The following is a 23,501-nucleotide window of genomic DNA, read 5'->3' as shown; positions in this document are numbered from 1 at the left end:
TCTGTCGTCAGCACCATCCTAAATACCTTTGGAGCCGCTGTCGTCGTGTCTGGAGTGCTAAGACACTCTTGGACATCATTTTCGTCAGCAGTAGTTTCGCAGATAAATTGGGCATCGGCAAATTACTTGGATACAGTGAGCCTGATCGGATCTAAAAAGGGCCCCCTGGTGAGAGCACCTCATTGAATGCTGAATCAACTGACAGTAGGCATATCAAAAGATATATGAGTGGTTGTGTTGCCACAGTCCTTCGCAGAACCGCTGAGAACATAGCCTTCCTCTTCACCCAGAAGAGGGAACTTGATTTTCTTCAGAGGAGAAAAATGAAGGGTCGGGAGGACATGCCACTACCGCTGTGTATGTGTAATGGTTTTCTTTAAAGTGTCTGTTATTGCCCTATTAATGCTTGTGTGTTGAGGAGTCAGTGTAAAAGAGAGGTTTAAGAAATGTGGCAGCTAAAACATGAGATGTTTGGTATATAGGGATTTCCACATTAATTCATGTACAAATGGAAGCTGTAAGAAAAATCTCTGTATGCAGAGCGTTATTAGGGATGAGTAACCAATGCAGTTGTGTACTGTATTATGAGATGGGAGGTCAAAGCAGGTACTGCAGGTGCACAAAGTACATGGATTAAGCATAATTTCTGTGCAGTGCGAGAAGATTGATTCAGTAAAATCTTTCTTACCTACTGTGAAACAGTGTGGTTTTGATTCTTCAGTGAAAAGTATGATCCTGCTAAAAGTAGAGGTAGAATAGCATATCATTAGAAACAGGTGAGGAATTAATAAAATTTAGTGGGTTTCACTTTTCAGTCGGGCATTTTGACATTTTGTTTGGTTTCAGTTTACTTATCTCCTTACCAGGAAAGGAAAAAAACATTGCAAATGATTGTATGAAATAAATGTTTACCGGGAGAGGATTTAGACAGAGTTTGGTTTATTTATTTGTTTGTTTGGTTTTTTGCTTGTTTTATATGAATGCCTGTGCCTGACTGTAGTCTCTTCCCCTAGAAACCCCAGCTGGTGGCCAGCAACGACCGTTTCTGCCGCTTTCTTGAGGAATATTGCCCTGTTGTGACAGAAACTTACTATCCCACGATCTGGTGCTGGGAAGGTCGGGTGCAGACACTCCTGCGTCCCTTTATCACCTCTAGACCCCAAGTACAGTACAGGAAGTAAGTGCCTTTCTTCTGGAAAGTGATTGATTTGGTAGCCAGTGGTTACCTTACTCTGTGTCACAGCTGCTGTTGCTGCTCAAGCTTGTGTCCATTTTTTTTGCTTTATGCCTGCCTTTACAACTCCCTCCTGGGCTTGGAGCCATCGTTATCCTGGATTCAATGTACAGTAGGTTTCAAAGGTCAAGGCTCCCAAATGGCCCTGTTTTAGCTCAGAGAGTTTTGGAGCATTGAAATACTGGTGATGACATAGGAAGAGATGTGGTTGTATATTCACAGAATCACAAAATGGTTGGGGTTGGAAGGGACCTCTGGAGGTCACCTTGTCCAAACCTTCTGCTCAAGCAGGGCCATCTAAGAGCCAGTTGTCCTGGACCATGTCCAGATGGCTTTTGAAGATCCCTAAGGATGTTGACTCCACAACGTCCCTGGGCAACCTGCGCCAGTGCTCAGTCACCCTCACAGTAAAAAGTATTTCCTGATGTTCGGAGAGAACCTCCTCTGTTTCAGGTTGTGCCCATTGCCTCTTTTCTTGTCAGTGGGCACCACTGAAAAGAGCCTGGCTCTGTCCTCTTTGCACTCTCCCTTCAGGTATTTATAGATATTGATAAGACCCCCGCCGAGCCTTTTCTTCTCCAGGCTGAGCAGTCCCAGCTCTCTCAGCCTTTCCTCATAGGAGATATGCTCCAGTCCCTGCGTTGTCTTTGTGTCCTTCATTGGGCTTTCTCCAGTATGTCCATATCTGTCTTGTACTGGGGAGCTCAGAACTGGACCCAGTACTCCTGGTGTGGCCTCAGCAGTGCTAAATAGAGGGGAAGAATCACCTCCCTTGACCTGTTGGCAATGCTTCTAATACAGCCCAGGAGGCTGTTGGCCTTTTCTGCAAGGGTGCTTTGCTGGCTCATGTTCAGTGTGGTGTCCACCAGGGCCCCCACATCCTTTTCTGCCAAGCTGCTTTCCAGGCAGTCAGCCCCCAGTCTGTACTGGTGCTTGGGGCTATTCCCTCCCAGATGCAGGACTTTGCACTTCCCTCACTGAACTTCATTAGGTTCCTGTCAACCTATTTCTCCAGCCTGTTGAGGTCCCTCTGGATGGCAGCACAGTCATCTTGGGTATGAAATATTCTGGTGATTGAATGCCATCATTTTGCAAAGGTCACACAATCACTGTATCTGTCCACTGAACCAACATGTTCAACCTTAACCATAGCAATGGCCACATTCAGCCTTGTTTTGAATATATAAAACTTCTGGGATTTCCAGAGTAGCTTTTACCTGTGGGGCTTACGTGTTCTTTGATTCCTAAATTCTAAGAGGAAAAATCCCTTGTATTTATTGTTTGTCCTCAGCTGATCTCTCTCACACAGAAGTAAGACTTGGTCTGGCAAATGGGGCATTTGGCACAAGACTTAAGGAGAAGTACTTTTATGCGCCGGAACCTGGATGCAGCACAAGTTGTTTCAGCTCTGTTTGCATGGTAGAATAGATTTAGCATTTAGCAGCTTCCCTTAGTTTTAGTAACTAGGAAACATTTCAGTGGTATGGCCATGTCCACTTTCTCTAGCCCTTCTTGTATACTCTCTGTTTCAAGGTTTGTGAGGGAAGAAACGTAGTTCCATGGGGCAATGCTTATTTTGCACCATTTGAGATTGTGTTGGCAGTACACACCAGCATTGCATCTGCTTCCCATTACTGAAAAAGGGCAAAGCTGAGCTAAGGAGTCCAACAAGGCTGACGAGCTTTAAAATCTGGAGTAGGTGCTATCAAGACTTTCAAATGAAAAATCAAATGCAAGGTAGGCCTAAATTTTGGTAGTTCCTATACCAGCTCTCTCGTACGATGTCTTCATTGCCAGAGAATAGGGAAGATGCTGTATGTTTCAAAAAAGAATAAAAAATACCAAAACCTTTTCATTGTTTAATGCATGCTTAGCTTCTTGGGTTACTATCACATTTGTTGCATTCTTAAGATATATGGTGTAAGAGTGCATTCTAGCAAAGTTCATGGAGATAAGGGGTGAAAGATATAACAGTGCATGTCGGTGTTCTGCATGTTTAAAACATAACAAAGTGCTTCCATTATATGTGCTGCTGCTTTGGATGAAGAGAAAAAAATGTGATTGATGTTGAACACATTGCCCAGTGCGCTGTCAAATGAGTCTCAGATGATCCAAAGGAAATCTGCAGTACAGAAGCCTATATAAAATAGAAGGCAATGCCAAAAATCACATTAGTTACAAGTTTCCAGTACATCAGCAGCAATTCATGAAAAGCTAGCTCTTCATTTACTGGAAATGGGAATTACTCCACAAACTGACGGTGCTAACTCTTGTCAGTTGGAGGCATGGCTCTTTGTGAATGGTAAACATGCAAACATACCTAGTTAGGTGGCACTTTATTAAAACATATTTTAAAATGCAGAATCCGTAGCTGGTACTTTGTAGACAGTAAGCACTCTTAATAGTATGCATATATTTTTAAATCTAATCAGTGTTGTCTTGAAATGTGCCTTTCAGTGAGCTCATTAAAACAGCAGATGGAGGACAGATTTCGTTGGATTGGTTTGATAATAACGACAGTTTATATTATCCGGATGCCAGCACAAGGCCCACTGTCCTGTTATTGCCTGGCTTGACAGGAACGAGCAAGGAATCCTACATTCTTCATATGATTCATCAAAGCGAAATGCTGGGATACAGGTGCTGTTGTATTTCTTTGCTAGGATTTCGCTGCTTCTAAGAAGATCAGATATAACTATGTATATCTATAAGATGCCTTCCTATGGCAAATGAGATCTAAAGACATTAGTTTATGTAAGAAAGTATTATTAGCAATAATAATCATCAGAGTACAATTATGTAACAAGCAGTACATGCAGAAGGGCTGTTTTAGTATCCACAGATGTGACCCAGAGGTTGCAGCGAACGCAACCTAAGTCTGCATAGGCCTTTGCTGCTGATTCTTAAAACTATAATATCAGTATTTGTGTTACCTTTATGCTCTCTAGAGAAGGGGTTTGTATTCAGCTCCAGAAAGACTTGTGTGGATGGGTTGCTGGCAATAGGCCTCAGAAGAGGTCAGCTTCTGAATGCCAAAATTGCTTGATTCAGCAGCCTCAAATTCATGGGCGCAGAAAGGGGAGATAGCCCACTCTTAGTGGTGGTGGGGAAGGAAGAGGTTTGCCACCTCTTAGTTGTCACTGCTTAATTTTTGTTATTAAGCCTTCTGGTCAGAGTTGGGTAAAATTAGTGGATTAGTCAATGAGTAGATTCCTTTATGTAATCATACTGCTGCTGTGCTTTAAAACAAGTTGTCATTGTTCCAGGGCCTGTATTAGGAATATTACGTTTTGTCTTTACAGGTTTGTTTCTGTTACTGACTGTAAGAAGTTCTTCAAATGTGTATATGTGAACGTTTATGTATGTGTCTGGCTATCTGTTCTCTGGAGGTTTGGATACTAAATTATGAAAGTAAAGGTTGTTTTTTTTAAAGTAGAAAAATTAAATGTAAAAAAATGAAAGTAAAGGTGTTTTTTTTAAAGCTTTACTAAATTATGAAAGTAAAGTAGCACTTTACCACCCAAAGCACTTTTAAAACCTCTTTAAAACTTACCAGTAAAAAAATCAGAGGAGGAAAGCCCTCAAATCAACAACTTCTTACTATTGATTTTTGTAAGTGTTCCTGAAAGTAATATCTGCATTTGATCACCTAAGAAAAGAAGGCATAGCATAAAAAAAGGAGAGCTTTAGATCAGGTTTCAACAGAATGCTATGATTTTGTTTTTAAACAGGAACATTTGGGGAAAATGCCAAAATTAGTAATTTTTAATGCCTTTAACCCATCTAAAATATGTGTATATTATTTAACAAAATTATTACAGTGAGACGGTAGAAAAGTAGTAGGAAAGTAAGTTTTTTTTAAGAAAGGATAGATCCTTACATCAAGGTAATACTGCTAGAAAATTCAGAGACTCCCACCAGCATAGAGAGAACAGAAGCTTCTGCTATATCAGACAAAAAAAAATCCCATCCCCAAGAACCTGCAACTTAAATGCAGTAGTAATTATAATTTTGATTTGGCTCATTTCTGGTTATTTGATACAATTATGTAGCTTTGAAAGATGTCTATGCGTGGATCTGTGACGTTCTCTTGCAGAGCATTGCTTTGGGCTGAGCCCTGCGTGGGTAGAGCTCATGGCTGGTGTTTGGCCAGCTCAGGGTGCAGGCAGGACAAGAGATCTGTACCTTCTTCAGGTAAACCCTGAGCCTCTCTCCTGCAACCTTGCCTCAACTGGCAAAGCACAGAGCACACACAGAGTCCCACTGACTTCAGTGATCTCCATTTCGGTAAAAAGGTTGTTCCACACAGGTTAGACTTCAGGATCTATGGGACTGTAAATATTTATGTGCTGAACTTATTCATAGAACTGGCTCATTTTTCTTTATGCATTTTAGATTTTGTTTGTGTTTTAGTTATCTTTTTTAGTGAAATGAAGACTGTGTATCATTGAATTTACTTTCTCAATCCTTAGATGCGTGGTTTTTAACAACCGGGGAATTGCTGGTGAGGATCTTTTGGTAAGGATGACTTTTAAGATAAACATCTCTCATGTATAAGCAGTATATATGGAATAATTCCTGTCTATTTATACAGCTGGATTTAAATGAGAGAAACTCGCAGCATATGTTCAAAATGCAGAGAAGATAATCTAGTTGTCTGGTCGATCAATCATGTACCAGTATTCATCTTTTATTTTAAAACTCAAAGAAGCCAGCTGGTCAACACACAATTTTTGTGAACATTTCATTTTAGGAAATAATTTAAATTATTAATGTCTGTAACATTAAAATGAACAGTCCTTACACTTTTCTTTCCAAAAATACTCCAGTATCTAAAATGCACACATCCAAGAAATTCTGTTCAATCAGTGCGATTTTCTTCCATTGTTTTAACATACAAATCCAAACATAAGCAATCATAATTACTTTCCCAGTTGCCAACATGAGTTTAAAATAGATTTTGATATGGTTGAAAAGTTGTGCCATTAAAATTGATCCATATTATGTATTACTGAATTAGTGAACCAGACTTTTATGGATAGCCACATCCTAAAAGTTAAATGTGTTCTTGTATTTTAGCAATTTCAAGCAATTTCAATTGCAATTTTCAGCAGTTGTGACACAAACTCAGCTACAAAAGATGTTTTTTTGTCTTTGGGATGCACATATCACGTTTGCTTAGAAATAACTGGCAACTCCACAAATGAGAAAGTCTTGAAGCGAAATGTGTTCTGCAGCTAGGGCCAGGGCATGATGAAGTATTGCTGAATAAGCTTTGTTTCTTCATATGTGTTTTGTTGACAGTCCTGCAGCTGGAATGCATGTACATAATACTTGGTATTGTTTTGCATTTTTTAATCCCCTGGTTTCAAACTTTTAAAAGTTCAGAATGCTTTCCCATAATCAGATAAAGCATTTCAATGCAAACATTGCCATGTTAAGAGTAGTTTTCTGCATGCTTTTGGAGATGGATCTACAAAGCAGTTTTGTGACACACAAAGTCCTTATTGATGAATTTGTGAATTGTTAAGAGAAAAGATCTCTTGTCTGGATGCATTGTGTGTATTTTACTGTAATCGGATTTACATCTTTAAGCCTAATAAGATCTTACTGTGAAGCAAACCAGCTGAAATTACCCCATTTTTTTGCAAAGAGGTTTCTACATTTTAATATAAAATCCCTCATTAATGAGTTTCAAGCGTAGTTGAGCACCAGAGCAGAAATTAGTCATGCAAGTAGTTATTTTTCTATGCTCTTTAAAGACAGATTCAAAAGTACACCAAATAACAGCTATTTAAAGAATCCATTTTAAAATTCTTGTCTGTTATCAAAGGTTACTGTAAATTATTGTTATGGAATAAGCAAATATTAGATTGACCACAGCCAATGTGAGCTAAGATGGTGTATTAAAATATCATCACATGTTTTGTAGACTGATATTAAAGTGCCAGGAATTAACTGAAATGAAAATGCAAGATATCTCTGTAGTTTTATAACCTTTTAATCAAATACACTTTCACTTAGAATACATTAGACCCTAGTCACCAAAAATAATTTCTTTTTCCTTGTACACTTGACAATTTAATTAAAATAAAACACATTCACACTGTTTATAATTAATTGGGTGTAAAACAGTGAAGAGTGACTCATGTGGATGAGAATGGGAAATGCAACATAAAAGGAAATTAAAAACATCTTCAGTTTTAATTATACAGATTTAGCTTTCTTTTCTTTTTTTTTTTAATCTTTGACTTCAACATTTCAGTATTCTGTTAAAAGTATTTTAAGTAATCAGTTTCATCTAATTAAACTTGTTAAAATTTCCCACAAATATCCAGGCTGTTTAATTGAAAGCAATTTAAACACAAAATACATTGTTGCTTCAGGCAACAAATGCGTTCTATTGACTCATAATTAAGTATTTTTATGTTTAGTTTTAACGTTCATGCTGAATATCGGCAGGCCAGCCACTACCTATAGTTAAATCAAGGCCACCAATATGTTAGTAGAAACTCTACAGTTAAAAGCTCTCTTTTGCTGTAGATGAAATCTAGGGAACTCCATCAGAAAAAGCAACTTATTTTGCTGTGACTCTTTTTGTACCTAAAAGGACTTACCTCCCTTATGCTGTTCCAGATAGTCCCCCAGATTGTGGCCCGTAGCAGTTGTCTCTGCAGGTGAGGCTCAAAAGCTGTGCTTATCCTTCAAAAGCAAAGAGGGGGTTACCCAAATCTCAGTAATACCAGTGGAAGTCATTCCAAGTCTCAGTTCAAGATTTGAAGAGATGCTGATGGTAGATAGAGAAGAGATAATATGTGTGTGTCATTGCCTTAGTTAACAGAATATTTTAGTAAATTAGGTAAACGGCACTGGTGAAGTTATTTATCTATTTATTTCCTTGTATTGATTGTACAATCTAAATAACTTTTCAAATGCTAGCTGACAGAACTTGAAATCTAATACTTTGTTTTGCATTTGAATGTGTGTGAATATGGTAAAATTGTCATTATAACTTTTTCTTCCTGTAAATTGCAGCCTTTGTGATATGTTTCCATTTCATCAGGGTATTTTAAAAATATCAATGCCTGTCTACTTTTGTTTGCTTTAGCTAGTGGCTGTGTGTTCAGATTTCATCTAATGACCTGGTAGTTGCAGATACTGAAGATACTTGTCACCTGTTTTGTTTTGTAATCATAACAAGTATAACTCCTTCCTCCATCTCCCTGTGAAGTGCTCTGGGTTTCCATTTGCCACTTAGTGCAGTTTCACAATAAATGCTAAATTTATCTTGTTATATAAATGATCCACTGTACAGTTTGCTTTGTCCTTAAAGGATAATGCAAAAGCTTATGGTGGCATTTTTCCCTCTGACTCCTTGCAGACACCAAGGACTTACTGTGCAGCTAACACAGAGGATTTAGAGGCTGTTATTCATCACGTACATGGCCTGCACCCCTCAGCTCCGTTCATGGCAGCCGGTGTTTCTATGGGAGGGTAAGGTATTATGTAACACAAGTCTCAGCTTAACCACGATCTTAAAATAAGACTGTTGTAGCCCTGATGATAAATTACTACTCTGCAATACTTGTGTTACTTACTGAACTGGGGGGATTGGACTAGATGATCTTTTGAGGTCCCTTCCAATCCCTAACGTTCTGTGATTCTGTGATTCTGTGAACTGTAACTAACTTGGGTCTGTCTCCAACAGTCAATGTTCAGAAGACTTTTAGAAACTTCATGTCTTTGAGGCTTTTAGCTCTGTGTCAGGGAAGGTCAAAATTGGCCAATGTTCAAAAGTTGAGGAGGGTTGGAGAAAGACAGGAAACACTGACAGACAGATTGACAGCCAAGCAGGTGGGCAATACAGTCTTTGGAAACTACAGAGGCTGTCTTTGGAACAGAGGATTGAAAAACAGGAACTAGAGCTACCATGTTTCTTAGCAACCTCTGGAAATCACAAGATTTATCTTCACTCTTATTTGGGTTCTGCAGTGTGTGGGTATGTTAAGCTGGAAGAGATGCTCGCTCTGGCTCAGAAGCAAGAAGTAGTATTGTTGATGAAGCCAGTATGGGTGGATATAGCATGTGGTATTAAGACTTGCTGTGTCCTGGCTTCCTTCCAGAAAGCACAGCTAGAACAGACAGTGATAGCACAGTTTCTTAGAAAAATCACTGCTAGAAGCTAGGAGAAATGTTCAGACAGCCTCTTTAGTGAAAGTCATAGGAGAGGAGAACTTCCATTAGAAATACTGCAGTCACAGTGGTAACTTCCTGAGACTTCCTATCTTTCCGATAACTTTTATGGAGGGTGGGCAGATACAGCCCTGTATATTGACATTAATCTACTAATGGTTTGTAGGAGCTTTGGGATAAATACAGATTTGTTCAGGCAATATCATTACTGATAATGAAATAAAGAAGTAACTTGGAAGCCTTTTCTATCAGGCCAGACTTTTCCCATTCATGTTGCTGGGATTTTTGCCAGTGTCTTCAGTATGAACACATACGAATCTTTCCAGTATGTCAGTGTCTGTCTTGCTGGAAAGCCCAAAATTGGGCACAGTACTCCAGATACAATCTCATAAGTGCCAAATACAGGGAAATAATATCTTCCCTAGACCTGCTTGTTTTGCTCTTACAAGCAAGGCATAGCATGTCATCAGTTTTCATTACTGCTAGGGTGCACTGCTGAATCATGTTCAGTTTGCCCAGGTCTTTTTCAGCAGAGCTGCTCTCTGTCCAGCTATTGATATGTCCCAGGTGCAGGACTCTGCATTTGCCTTTGTTGAACTTCATGAGGTTTCTGCCAGCCCATTTCTTCATGTACTTACAGAAGCCTTCCTTGTTGCAAAAGCCTTTTTCTTCTTGTCCTGCATATCCCTTGCTAGTTCCAACTCCAGCTTAACTTTAGTTTTCCTAACTGCATCCCTGCATGCTTGGGCAATGACTGTTTCTCACAGGCAGCCCCCTTCCACCTTCAGGATATTTTCTTTTGAATTCAGTCAGGAATTTTTTGTTCCTACATGCGGGCTTCTGCCACTCTTGCTCAACTTCCTGTACATCAGAATGTACCACAGAATCATTAAGGTTGGAAGAGACCTCTAAGATCATCAAGTCCAACCATCAACCTAACACCACCATGCCCACTAAATCACATCTTGAAGTGCCACATCCACATACTTCTTGAACACCTCCAGGGAGGGTGACCACCACCTCCCTGGGCAGTCTGGTTTCATTCAACATTCCAGTGTTTGAACAACTGTGCTTTGTGATCAGTTATTCTTAATGTCAAACAGTTCTCCTAGACCCCTTTGCCCATGAGGGCCATCTCATGTGGGGTCCTGCCAACCAAATTAAAACCAAATTAAAACCAACTCTCTTCAAGTCCGGTATTGCAATTCTGCTGCTTACCTTCCCCAATCACTTTTGGTCTTAAAAATCCACCATCAAATAATCTCATCGGCCAAGACTGTTCTACACCTTCCCGTACCTGATAGGTTCTTTCTTACGTGTGAAGAGCACATCCATAGAACATTGCCCCTATTTGGGTCATTGATTGTATATCAAAAGATTGCCCTTGATACTCTCCAGAAATCTCATCTGGCTGTGCCTTGCTGTGTTGTTGTTCCAGTTGATGTTGGGATGGTTACAGTTCCCTGTGCCTGGTGATTATGAAGCTTCTTTTAGCTTTGATCAAAGATCCATAGCAGACACCCACCATGATACTCTCTTTGTTAGCTTCCTGTTTTGATTTTGACCTGTTAGCTCTGAATTGGCTTATAACATGCACCAGGGAAAAGTTCTGTGCATTGAAATGCATCTTTGACCAAGTTGCAAACTCTCCTCCTTGCCTTCAAGGTCAGTCCTTCATGAAGAGTCTGTTTGCATCCATCATAGCATAGTCACATCTGCCTGTGAATCCTCCGTGCCTCTGTAATCCAATCAACTTCTGTGACTACACACAGACTTCTAATTCCTCCTGTTTTTCCCGATCCTGTGTGTTAGTGCATGTGCTGCCAGATCAGATGGGCTGCAGTCATGCTGCTTTCTCAGGGAAGTGTAAGAGCCTCTCCCATTATGCTGTCCCGTGGGTGCTTCATCAGGTCCTGCAAGGCCTTTGCTTCTCTTCAGGCTTTGCTCTCCATCCCTTGACAAACCTAGTTTAAAACTCTTCTTCACAAGGTCAGCAAGCCCTTTGGCTCTTATCTCGCTTGGCATGCCGTCTCTTTCCAGCTCAGACTTTTTTGCATGAAAAAAAAGGAAATAATGTGATGTATTGCAAAAACATGTTTCATTGGAAACAGTGAAAGCCAAAGAAGCATCTGCAGTAGAGGCTTGTTTCAGTGATGACACGGGGATTTAAAGTACAGTTGTTCTTCATGGGTAGCTTCATGTGTGGTGCACCATAACACTAGAACTAAGAGGGCCGGGCTGTAGCAGGTGAAGAACCAGGTTTTCGGGGCTGAATTTGCAGTAGAAGCTCGCTGTTATGTGACTGGTGTGAAAGACCAGTTCAGCCCTTAGTGTCATTTCTGTCCTTGGCTAACCTCGTTATAGCATCCTAAATAATGGCGAAGCCTGTTAGTATGGCACAGAGGATCTGTGTTATGTTCCTCTTTTACCTCACCACCACTACTGGGTGATTTTAGGCAAGATGTTCTACCTTCCTCCTCCAATATGCTTTTAAAGTCCTGAACCACAGAGAAAGCATATGCTTAATTGTACAGAAAACTGGAAGAGTCTCTAATCATCCACATGGGGACTGTTTCCATGCTTCAAAATTAATTGGAGCACTTGCATGTTTAAAATTAAGCAGGAGCAGAGATCTCACCAGGGGCATATTGTGAAAATCATCTACTTGTCTTAATCTTACAATAGTTTTTATTATCTATCCCTTTTCAAAATTTTCTGAATAGCCAGTTAATCTATAAGGACACATTTGCCCAATTAAGAAGAAAAATAAACATTCACTTCACAAAGGCGTAAATGTAAATGAAAGCCCATTTGTTCTATTGATCTTCAGTATGCACTACTTCTGAAAGGGACCTCATTTTTGAGCATAAAGATTCCTAAACCTTCTCTCTACCACATATATTCTGTGAATTCTGTTAGAGAGGTGGCTATTCTACTACTGCAACTTATTTTAAATTGTTTTATGGCTCAATGTTCTTACAGTATAGGGACTTGTGACTCACAGGAGCGCTGTTTGCTGTTCTTTTCCTGCTGGTTCCTACCAGCTGGCAAGACTTCGGTAATACCAAAGCGTGGTTTCCCTTTTGCACTGCTGTCCTATGATGTGGTAGGCAGTGCACAGGGATAAAGTCTCTGTGATGACAGACTGGTTCATGATGTCCTTGCTAAACGTTGTGGTCTCCTGAAGTTCGGTAGATGAAGCCAAGGTACAGGCTGTTGGTGGTTCAGGGAGCGATATTAAGTTATAGAACTTGTAATATTTTGAGTTAAAGGCTTAGTATTAAAATGCTAGTTGTAAACTTTGGGGCCTCAGTTAGTAAAGTAAGTCTCAGAACTTTCATGTTAGTATTTTTCTTTTCCTGCTATTTTATTTTTTCTGCAAAAAAATGAAGTTCTGTGTGAGAGTTCTGGGTGAACTCTCCCCTTTTTTCAGCTCAACTGTACATCAGCAGTAGAGACTGTAAGTTGCAATTGGTCAGAAAGGCAAGATGTAAGCCATTTACTTGGCTCATAATTTTGTTTTGCTGGCTTTATGCATTATCCAACACTTCATTCTTTACATACTTTGTGTTAAAGCACAGCTGTGTTTTCTGTTATGTGTGAGGTGGGGTGAAGGGATTACCTTCAACTCAAAAAAACAGCTTCCAGGGGCAGCTTGCATTTGTCAGGCATCAGATTTATCAGACCAGGAAGACCAAGAGCTCGTAAAACAATAAAACTTACTAACAACTTGGGAATACCTGTTCCATGAGTAAGATTTATTTGACCTTTTTCTCCCTTTTAGTGATATAAATAAGACTAGTACATTTCTATTTATTTCTAAATGCTCTCCTACCCACATCCTACACAGTGCACTCGGTTCCTCTCTGACAGTAGAGAGAGAAAGCAAACTTTGTGAGTCATACGTTGATTACTTTGTCTACCTTTTACACGTATTTGGCACAACTGTAAAGCTGATAAGAAACTATTGAAAAACAGACAAAAAGTGACTGATTGTTATATTTGCTTTGAATTGAAGCAAACAATTTGATAGTATATATGTTTCTGTTTTTCATTTCTGTTTGTAGCATGCTTCTTTTAAATTACCTGGGCAAAACTGGCAGAGACACTCCTTTAATGGCAGCTGCAATTTTCTCTGCGGGTTGGAATGTTTTTGAGTCTGTAGAATCTCTGGAGAAGCCACTAAACTGGCTTCTTTTCAACTATTACTTGACTACTTGTCTACAGTCCTCTGTCAGCAGGTGAGTTGCCTTCTGAACTATTTAGCAAGGTGGAAGGATGTTAGCATGAGATCTACAGCAGGTATAATAATATTGGCAAAATTAATGCTGTAACACCACTTCAAATAGCTGTTCTGTGTGCATTCTGCTAGTTTTGAAATCCAAGGATCTTTGCAAGGAAGATTGTCATCAATGAGACTAAATTTCTGTGCTCCTCAAGGCACTTGGCACAAGACCAACGCACTCCTGTATTTATGGATGAATTTAATTGATTCTTCTATTTTTAGACATGCACGTGTTGACTTTGAGTATATATGCATCTATACTAATTCTTATAAGTTTGCATTGACTGCAAAAGCATGGAAGGACCTTGTTCATTCTTTGCTGTATAAAATTAGGATCTGTTTTGTATTCTCAAATATTTAGGTCTCTTATCTTTGACATTTTTCTCATGGCTTATGCAGATTTTTGCTGTGTTGCTGGATGTGCCTGCATATGAATGAACAATTCTTCTACTCTTGGATTCCAAATAGATTTTCAGTATGGCAGAAAATTAAAAACAAGCATGTTCTTGTTAGGGAGTTTTTTCTGTAAATGTATCTGTAAAGCAGAGGACTTCTGTATCTGTTTGTATAACAAAATAAAAGCCCTCCAATTTTTCTCTCTTTCATTTTAGGCACCGACAAATGTTGGAGAAATTATTTGATATGGATCTTGTGATGAAGGTATGTGAGAATGTTACTTCTGCTTTAGCTGGATGCTGTTTTCCAAATGCTGACATAGTTCCCTGTTTGAATTCTGTACTTCAGGCTAGAACTGTTAGAGAATTTGATAAGCAGTTCACGTCAGTCATGTTTGGCTACCGTACAATTGATGATTACTATGAAGACGCTAGCCCATGTCGCAAGCTGAAGTCAGTAGGAATTCCAGTTTTATGTCTAAACTCTGTGGATGATGTTTTCTCACCAGGTCATGGTAAGTTTAGGCTTTTTAAAATATGTTTATCTGTGTATGCAATCGTTAAGACAAATGACATAGGCATCGAGGTATATTTAAATATTACCTGTAGAAAGGATCAAAGTCTCCAGGGATGGATTGGTCTTGCAATTTACTTACAGTGTAAGACACATATAAAACACCAGATGATGGAGAGACCGGATAAGTACAGAATGCAGAATACAGCAATGATTAGCCATTAGTAGACTCTTTAGAGTAAAAAGAAAGAAATATGTACATTTAGGGTGTGAGTTGCCTCACCGTAAGGAAAACATTAGATGTATTGCCTGCTCAGAAGCACCCATTTCTATTCACCAAGTACGAAGAGAGCCTATTATGAGGAGTTTGGATTCAGATGTCTGGATTGTAGACATTCAAAGTTCAAGGAAAGTGAAAAGAAGGTTCTTTTTCTTGCCGTTTTTCAATCCAGTCCCTACAAAGAATGTCTGGGAGTTGCTTATGTTTCATCTGTTGAAATCCTCAGCTGTTGATCTCAGTGGCACCTCAAGTGCTTGAAAATTAAAAGTGAGAAAAAAATGTTAGTTAGCATGTAGGCCAAAATCTAGGGTAAGAGAAGAGATAGAGACAAGGTGAGCTCCTACAAGGAGGCGCGTTGAAATTAGTAAGAAGCTAACTAGAAGATGGAGCAGCAATATCAGTTAGTAACAAATAGGCTGAAGACTCTGTTTTCCCGTTTCTTCCTGTTTTCTGCCAAACACGTAATCATTATGAACATTTTGCTTTTGATCTGAGGATCAAATCCTATTGCTAACTGTCTTAAAAAGATATGCTTGTTCCTGTGGTCTGTGTATTGGTTATAGGTATAAAAAGAGAGGGAGAACAAAAGCTAATGTAGAGGAAAACCACTACAATGAACAGCTGGTTGAGATGTTCAGCAGTTAACATCTGACACATTTAAATATGAAGTTTATATAGTTGATTTATTTCAGGGAAGTTTTCTTCTGCCACCACAAGTCAAGTGAGATTCTTGTAGAATGAGTCATGAAACCAAAGTGAGGAGGCAAACAGATGAGAACAAACAGGAGAATAAAGGCATTGGAAGGGACTCTGTGTGTCTGTGTGTGTGTGTCTGTGTGTGTGTGTCTGTGTGTGTACTGTTTATCTGTGTGCAGATGTACAACACAGAAACATGCACACACTGACATTCCTATTTATAGTTTAAAGACTTGTTAGAGACAAATGTGACATGAAAAGGGCCACTCCAGTAGAGTGCACTAGAAAAAGAAAGTCTGATTTCTTCTCCTCTTGAACAAAAAGTATCCACACTGTGCATGAACAGTATAAAGAGGTGATAATCATGTTATATGAGGGAAAAAACTGTGACTCTGGATTGGCCAAAACAGAGGCTTAAAAAAAAAAAGAGCTGGGCAAATATAGCAACATTCTTCCAGAATACTGCATTCATCTGTAACATTTTGCAGTTCAGGGACTTTCTGAGACAATCCCTTTGTATTTACTAGCCTCTGTGGGATTTTTTTTTCCCTTTATATTGGCTAGTTGCTGTTTCTGTTATGAGCATATAATGTCCTGGAAATGAGAATGGATGGGGCTGTCACCCTAAAATCTGTATCCAAATAGAAAATTTGGCTAGTGATTCTGAAGACAAATTTTTATGGGTCCTGTGACTCCAGGGATGACTTTCCCCACAGTACCACAAGATGGGTGATCTGCTGAGCTTCTGCCATTAAGTATCTTAGAGAAGAAACAGTGGCTGCACCTCAAAGTTCAGCTCTAGCTCCATTTGTGGTTTCTAAAGTGAAGTAGTAACTGTGGTGGGAGTAACCTAGCTAGTTAGCACACGTAACAACAGCAGTGAATCAGACCTTCATGAAATTCAATCTGAACACAAGAAAACACTTTTTTACTGTGAAAGTGCTCAAACACTGGCATGGAGAGGTTGTGGGGTCTCCATCTGTGGAGATACTCAAAACCTGCCTGGACACAGTCCTGGGCAACCTGCTCTAGGCAACCATGCTTGAGCAGAGGGGTTGGACTAGGTGATCTCCAGAGTTACCTTACAGCCTCAATAGTCTGTGATTGTGTAGTTTGGTTAGCCAGAATACCGAGTCCCCTAAAGTAGAGCTGTAGCAGATCTCTCCTCCCTTGAAGCTGTTTTTTAAAAGAAACACAAGTCTTACTGAACTTGTCTTATCATAGGGGTAAAATTGTAAGATTAAGTATTGGACCTATTGTTAGGATGCCTTAGAAGTCTTGCAGGGTAGAGAGGGGTGAGGTAGAGCACCAGCACTTCTGGAACAAGAAGTGTTACAGTCTGTTGTAATGATGATCCGTCCTCTCTCTGACCCTATCCAACCTTTCTCCATGAAAATGTTTGGGTGGTTAGACATTCATTTATTCTGTGTTCATAGGGTTAATGCTGTTGACTGTAAACTGTAGTCCTCGTGGTAGCAAGTTTACCTTAGAAAGGGCCACCAGGACACTGTTGATTTTCAGCTAATGGCAGGACTGTTACTTGTGTCTATGCTTGGCTCCTTTTTTGTTTGTGCTGTGCAATGTGAAAAGTTGCTCTGGCAGGAGACACAGGGCACCCTGATTAGCAGCCCAGAAATTATGGCTGCTGCCATCAGTTGCTGGAGTTCATTCATCTTGACACTTTTGCAGGCTGTTTTATGTTAGCAAACATCAAGGGCTGGTGTTACTCTGGGAGCTCACTTTACTCTGGCAACTGGCTTGTTTTTTTCTGACTTAGGTGTGTGGATGCACATAAGCCTGTGGCAACCAGAGGCAGTTTCCACTCATAACTGTATGATGGATTCAAAGCTGCAGAATTTCTTCTCAATCAGACCCCAGTCTTTTATTGACTTTGGGGACTGGTTATTTCATGCCTCATCACTCCCAGTAATACCTACTGGGCTTTTAAGCTACCTTCCACTTCTGTTGCGGATAGCCGTAGTTTCCGACAGCTGGGAAACAGGCCTAGAAAAATCATTAGGGAGAAAGCTGTGCCAGAATTGCTTTGTGTTTAAATATCCTTTATAAAGCCAGCCACATCTATCTTCCTATAACAGAGCTTACGGGATGCAAACCCAAGTCTGCTTTGTCTCTACACAATGTGGAACTCAGCAGAGACTTTCCTTAAAAAGTGGAGATGCTGTCTCTGTTGCCTCTTACTACCTGATAATGTCTTCTCATGTAGCTTTTTGGTACACTTTGTACTTCCCAGCAATTATTTTTTGATATACTGTGAAAACGTGCCCTTTGATCTCAATCCAGTATTAGGAAGAAACAGTTCATTTGCAGTCCTTCCTTAACGTTGCTCTTTAAAGTTCATAGAGCTTGGCAGCCCATGTATCTGTAGTTTAATTCTAGAGTGCAGTTCTCATACTGCATAATACTAACTAGTGAAAACAAATGCTGTCTTCATTGCATGACACTTCTCTTGCCATAACTAATTTAAACAAGCCATTGCTTCAGGAAATACAAAATACAACCATGTCAAGCTCTTTTATTTTGTACGCGTGAAAAAATAAATCAAGACGACGGAATGATAGCATTTGTTATCAGTGTCACATTTAACTTTTCATCTGAAGTGGCATTTTTCTCCTCAGAGACTTTAAGCAGTGTATTAGGCATCCGACTTAAATTTCACTATACTAATGCTTAGCTAATTGCTGCTGGTGAGCATTGTGCCCGAACTGAAAGCCTGCCCTTGAAGCAGCCAGCTCCCTCCTGATCCACTGGGCCAGAGAAGTGCATGTCTAAAGCTCAGTTATACTTTTTACTCAACTCTGAACCTTTTCTGTCCCTCTGAATCCAAACTTGGCATAATTGCTCTTAGGTGTTATTTTGCATCCTATTATGTAAACAGCACAGTTGAATGAAGTTGTCTGGAGAGAGCAAATGGCCAAGGAGTGGCCAGATGGATAAAAATTAGGGTAAGAGTTTAAGGAAGAAGGAGAAATCAACCAAACAGTGGAACAGAAAGTCTGACAGCAGTGACTTATTTAAGCTGATGCTGCTTCATGTGTATGCTTTTCTGCTGTTACTTTTAAAAAAATACTTTTTGCAAGGAATGTGCAACAAATTGATTTTGAACAAAGTAATTCTGCGCATACCTACTTAGACTGTGGTTCTGTGGTCACAAATAACAGGTCTGTGCCTGCTGGATCAAACAGCAGTACAGATTTTGGTCACTAGAAACGTAAGTACAAGGTTACATGTGGACAAAAATGAACAGTCTTGTATTTTGGCATGCCATCCTGTATCCTAGAGTGGATCACATCCAGTGCTCCATTCATCTGCCCTATACATTGCTGAATTTGCTCTGTTGTATGGTAGGTTTATTTGTGGATGGCTAATAGACTCTAGAAACAGCCTTGAGAAAAGTACCACACCACTGCCAAGCATCATTTGCATTTTGGCACTGGAAAGCAACACAACATTTTAAATTCTCTCCCGAGAATCTGCAGAGCAGGAAACTCTGCTGAGGAGAAGTCATGCAAACAGTGAGCCAACTCTATCAAGACTGACTATGCCAAGGGCAAGCTCTCCTGTTCACCACAGGGGAGGTAAGAGCAGAGAGGTACCAGCAGGTCAAACTTGGCACCTACTAAAAATCCTCACTGCAGATGGAAGCAGGTGACTGCACATTCAGCACAGTGTGTCTGGTTGTGCTAGGAGCGATGATCTGTGGCAGAATTCTGCTATAAACGCGTGTTAGTTAGAATATAGGGAGAACTTCACGATGGGAAAGATGACATCTGTAAACAGCTGTATGCAGCTTGCACCTTACCTGGCACAGAAGACAACCAGCATCCTAGTGGTGGTTGCCTTCCAGGAAAGAGCTGCTGTAGCTGCTTGGAGGCAGGGAGCACATGGCACCCATTACAGTACTGGCAGTCAGTTTGGAATGAATGAATAACCACCAGCAAACTGATTTGAAAGAGATCATTGCTCTGGCAATCTCTGAATGACATGTGTGCAGAGGTCACAGGGTGCTTTGCCTGTAAGGGCTTCCCCAGCTGGGTTGGCACAGCAGAGGAGACATTTACTGTCATCTCCCTTCCACACCCCCAGTAAAGTGCTTTCTCAGCAAGAACGGATATTTCTCTCTGTGCTTTGACACCAGTCCAACAAAGCAAACAACCATCATGTCTGTGCACAACCTCAGCTAGTCAAGAGGTGTGTTCAGGCCAGTAAGATCCATGAGGATCAGTGGAGTCCTCATGTTACCTCTGATACTTGGAGATCAAGTCTGTCTCACCTCACGCATGCCTCCCCATACCCTTGCCTATCCATTAGTCCCTTCAGTGACCAGGAAGACAGCTGCAGGTGTGATTCATTGCCAGAAACAGGAATGGGGGACTTGGGCTTGAGTCTGATCCCCAGTTCCCTATTGGGATCCTGTTGAACATGGCCCATGCGCTACTAGAGGGTAGAGGAGCAGCTGGCTTGGTGCAGATAAGTGGGCAAATTCCCATGCAGTCGGCAGAAGCTGACATGAATTGTAGTCACTGTCTTTGTACATGGCAGTGTGTTCATCCACAGAAACCAAGGGAGCCAGATCAGAGAGTGCTGGGCAGATTGACTCAGGCAGAACTCCAGATAAGCACTCGCTGAGTCTGGAGTCTGAAAATTATGCATATGCTGGATTGCAAGAAGTAACACATTGTTTTCTGCATCTCTTGTTTTCAGTCAGTGCTACTTCCCAGTCAAGGCTGGCAGGTCCTAGGCTTTTATTTCATTGACATTTCTTTTTAGTCTTGCCTCAGTATTGCTTTAAAAGGCCCAGGCACAGCAGATAGTATTTCCAATTTTCCAGCTGAACAAAGGAAAAGTCAAGGGCTTTTTGTAGATACAGTGAGAAGCATGGTTTCTTCCACTTAGTAAAGAATCGGATCACTCACTAAATGCTGGGATCTATAAACTACTTAGATGCTGCAACTTTGAAAGGAGGGAAAGTCACGGAAATGAATAGCACTGAGTAGCAAAGTCTCATGTACTCCGCAAGAGAATCCCCATTGCTCTCTGGAGTTCAGTCTGTGCTGCATTTAGGGCACAATCAGTTGCCTTATGTTATGGGTGGGAACCTTACAATACAACATCCAAAAAAGACGCTAACCCTGCTAGGGATCCGGTTGGTTTAGCATCCTTGCTGAGGCCCTGGAGTGGAACAGAGCATGTCCTTGCAGACGCTGCTGGTAAGGACCTCTGAGGCACAGGCAGCTCCCCCGCCTCGGCAGGTCCAGCGCTTCTGCCCCGATCTATTTTCAGTTGCGCATCTGTTCACCGCAGTCATTGCATTCGGGATCTCGTGTGACGTACGTGGTCTCAGGGTCCTTCTTCGGCTAAGGAGAGGGTGCCGTACAGTAGGAATCCTGCAAATGACTCACTGCTTTGTGTTATAGCACCAAGGCATTCTTACTTTAGCAGTGTATGACCTGAAATCAGATTTTCTTATGGAATCATAACCTTTTTTAGAAAATACAGTGAAATTCCTTGCCTCTTCCTTCTGTCTGGACAAAGCATGTCTTCTTCTGCTACTGTTTTTTCTGTCAGTCCTGAATAAACAAAAACTCTGAATTTTATTTTTTTCCCTTCCATGAAGTTTATTATTTGAAAAATGGAATTTTAAAAGGCGTTCTTCACTGAAACGTATTGGGATTTCTGCTTGTTCAGGAGTTTCTTTAGCATACTTAAAACTCCAGAGGAAGTTACTTAAATAACTTAATTTTTATATCAAGAGCACAACCACCACAGCCCCATAAGGTTCCACTGCTGTGTTGACCAGGTCATATGGTAATAACGTCATCCATCACACTGAAATGCCATTTGTAAAGTCATGTGCATGTCAGGCTGCGCTAACTGACCTTTATTTTCTTTCACAAAGGGAATGCCCAGGTGATAGCATTGATTAGGCCACACATCTATGCATATTCCAATTTTATTCATAGTATATTCATATTTTAAGCTAACTGCAGGCTGTCAGTGAAAGGGCTATCTCACCGCAGTCCTTGTCTGACTGTGCCTGCTGCCATTCATATCTTGGCATTAACATGGGGAACCAGATCAGGGAGCTGATTCAGCTGAAAACTAACCCAGCAAAAGAGAAATCCTTGTAGTATCCGGTCTAATAATCTAAATTCTAAACTACATCATTTTCTAGCAGTCGCTATTCAGTAGAGGACCACTAACCTACTGGGTGACATGAGGCAGTTGTGTCCTTGTGCAGTTTTTTGCCCTTCCTTTTTTCCTGCTTACCTTGTGTATTTAGGCTATGGACTCCTCAGGGCAAGAACTGTCTCCTAGTGCATTTGCATGGTGTGGTCTAAAGATGCAGATGTAAATGTATGGCAATGAGATACAATAGTGATAATAACATAGGATCTTCTTTATTATTAGCTGATAGGAGATCTTAAAGACAAAATCTTACTGTGACATTAAAGGTTTTGTGTTTGGAATCTCCTACAAAAAGAATAGGATTCACAGTTAAGGTCCCAGTTCCTCAGTTTTTCCAGAGTTGAATATTGCAACACAGGTTAAAAACTACAGGCTTGATTGCCCTTTTACTGAGACTGTTTACCCCAAATCCTAAGTATGCAATTAACACGGGTGCTGTTCTACCAGTGGGACTGAAAGAGAGATAAAGCCCAGTGATTTCTGAAACTTTTACAGCAGCCAGGAAAACCACACAGATAAGGTGAGTTAATGATGGAGAAATGGCTTTTAACACAGCCATGGTTCTAAGTCCTGCAGTATGTTTAAGCTTCTGTTAATACTGTGCATATGTATAAATATATTAAATGAGAAACACTTAAGAGAAATTTTTCAGTGGCCGGCATTTCACAGAAGGATAAGGACTTAAACTGTTTTTTTTTCTCCCCTTTTAGCTATACCAGTAGAAACTGCCAAACAAAATGCAAACGTGGCTTTGGTTCTGACTTCGTGCGGAGGCCATATTGGTTTTCTGGAAGGAATATGGCCAAGGAAGTGCACTTACATGGACAGGGTCTTCAAGCAGTTTGTGCAAGCTATGTTTGAGCATGGAAACAAAATCTTTAGCATGTAGCTTTGGACCAGTATTCTAGCACAGTGGCACATTCTGACAAGGGCAGTTAAGCTTAATGCACAAATTTTAACTCCTGTAAGCCAGCAAATGGATAAAGTCCATTACTACATGCAAAAATATTTTTTGCCTAAGATTTTGTAGCAAGAAACTAAATATTATGTTGTCACTTTTATATTTATTTTTAATATGCCTTACTAAGAATGACCTTAAATGAAACAGCATTCTGCATACATCAAATTGCACTTAACCAAAACCATCAAGTAAACAGATTATAATTCCTCAGGATTTTAATTTAAACCACTATGTATTTAGGAGACTTAATTTAGATGGCTTTTAATATTGGAATGGCAACACTCAAAATAGCATATATTATCCTGTCACACACAGTAAGTACAAGCTGGCCCATTCCTTATGGCACTGATGGTGAAAATCTTAAAATATGAAAACAAAAGAAGGAGGGAACACAAAGAAGCACTGGTTCTTCCAATAAGTCAAAATTTCAGCATGTTATTCTTAGCATTAGATTGATACCGGCTTTTGCTGTTCTACCCTGAGTATTCAGATTTAGGGCTAGTTACTGTTTTTTAAACTGTGTCAATGCCATACTTGTCTTACATGATTATTTTTTAACCAGGTAATTTATAGCGTTTACATATAACCAAAAGATTCCTTTAAAACAGTACTGTAATAACTTATATAATTAAAAGACATTGCATCTCAAAGCTCAAGTAAAGCTAGGTGTTGTCATATATGTAATACATACTTCATATAACTGGTAAACTCAGTGATTCTATCTGTTATGTTTATA

General features: G+C 40.1%; 1 protein-coding gene across 1 annotated transcript; it reads left to right on the top strand.

Moving 5' to 3' along the window:
• Positions 1-1,013: 1,013 nt before the first annotated feature.
• On the top strand, positions 1,014-23,105 carry ABHD3 (abhydrolase domain containing 3; the record flags this gene model as incomplete). Its single annotated transcript, XM_010194877.1, has 8 exons — positions 1,014-1,177; positions 3,692-3,874; positions 5,707-5,752; positions 8,616-8,728; positions 13,495-13,668; positions 14,324-14,372; positions 14,457-14,622; positions 22,515-23,105. Coding segments are annotated over 8 exons (1,074 nt in total), but the record flags the coding sequence as incomplete, so codon positions are not given.
• Between the last annotated feature and the right edge of the window lie 396 nt (positions 23,106-23,501).

This window comes from Mesitornis unicolor, unplaced genomic scaffold (assembly GCF_000695765.1).
Source record: "Mesitornis unicolor isolate BGI_N332 unplaced genomic scaffold, ASM69576v1 scaffold27681, whole genome shotgun sequence".
NCBI classification, from domain to species: Eukaryota; Metazoa; Chordata; class Aves; order Mesitornithiformes; family Mesitornithidae; genus Mesitornis; species Mesitornis unicolor.
Note: the sequence above shows the minus strand (reverse complement) of the source record. Positions and strands in the feature narration are given on the sequence as shown.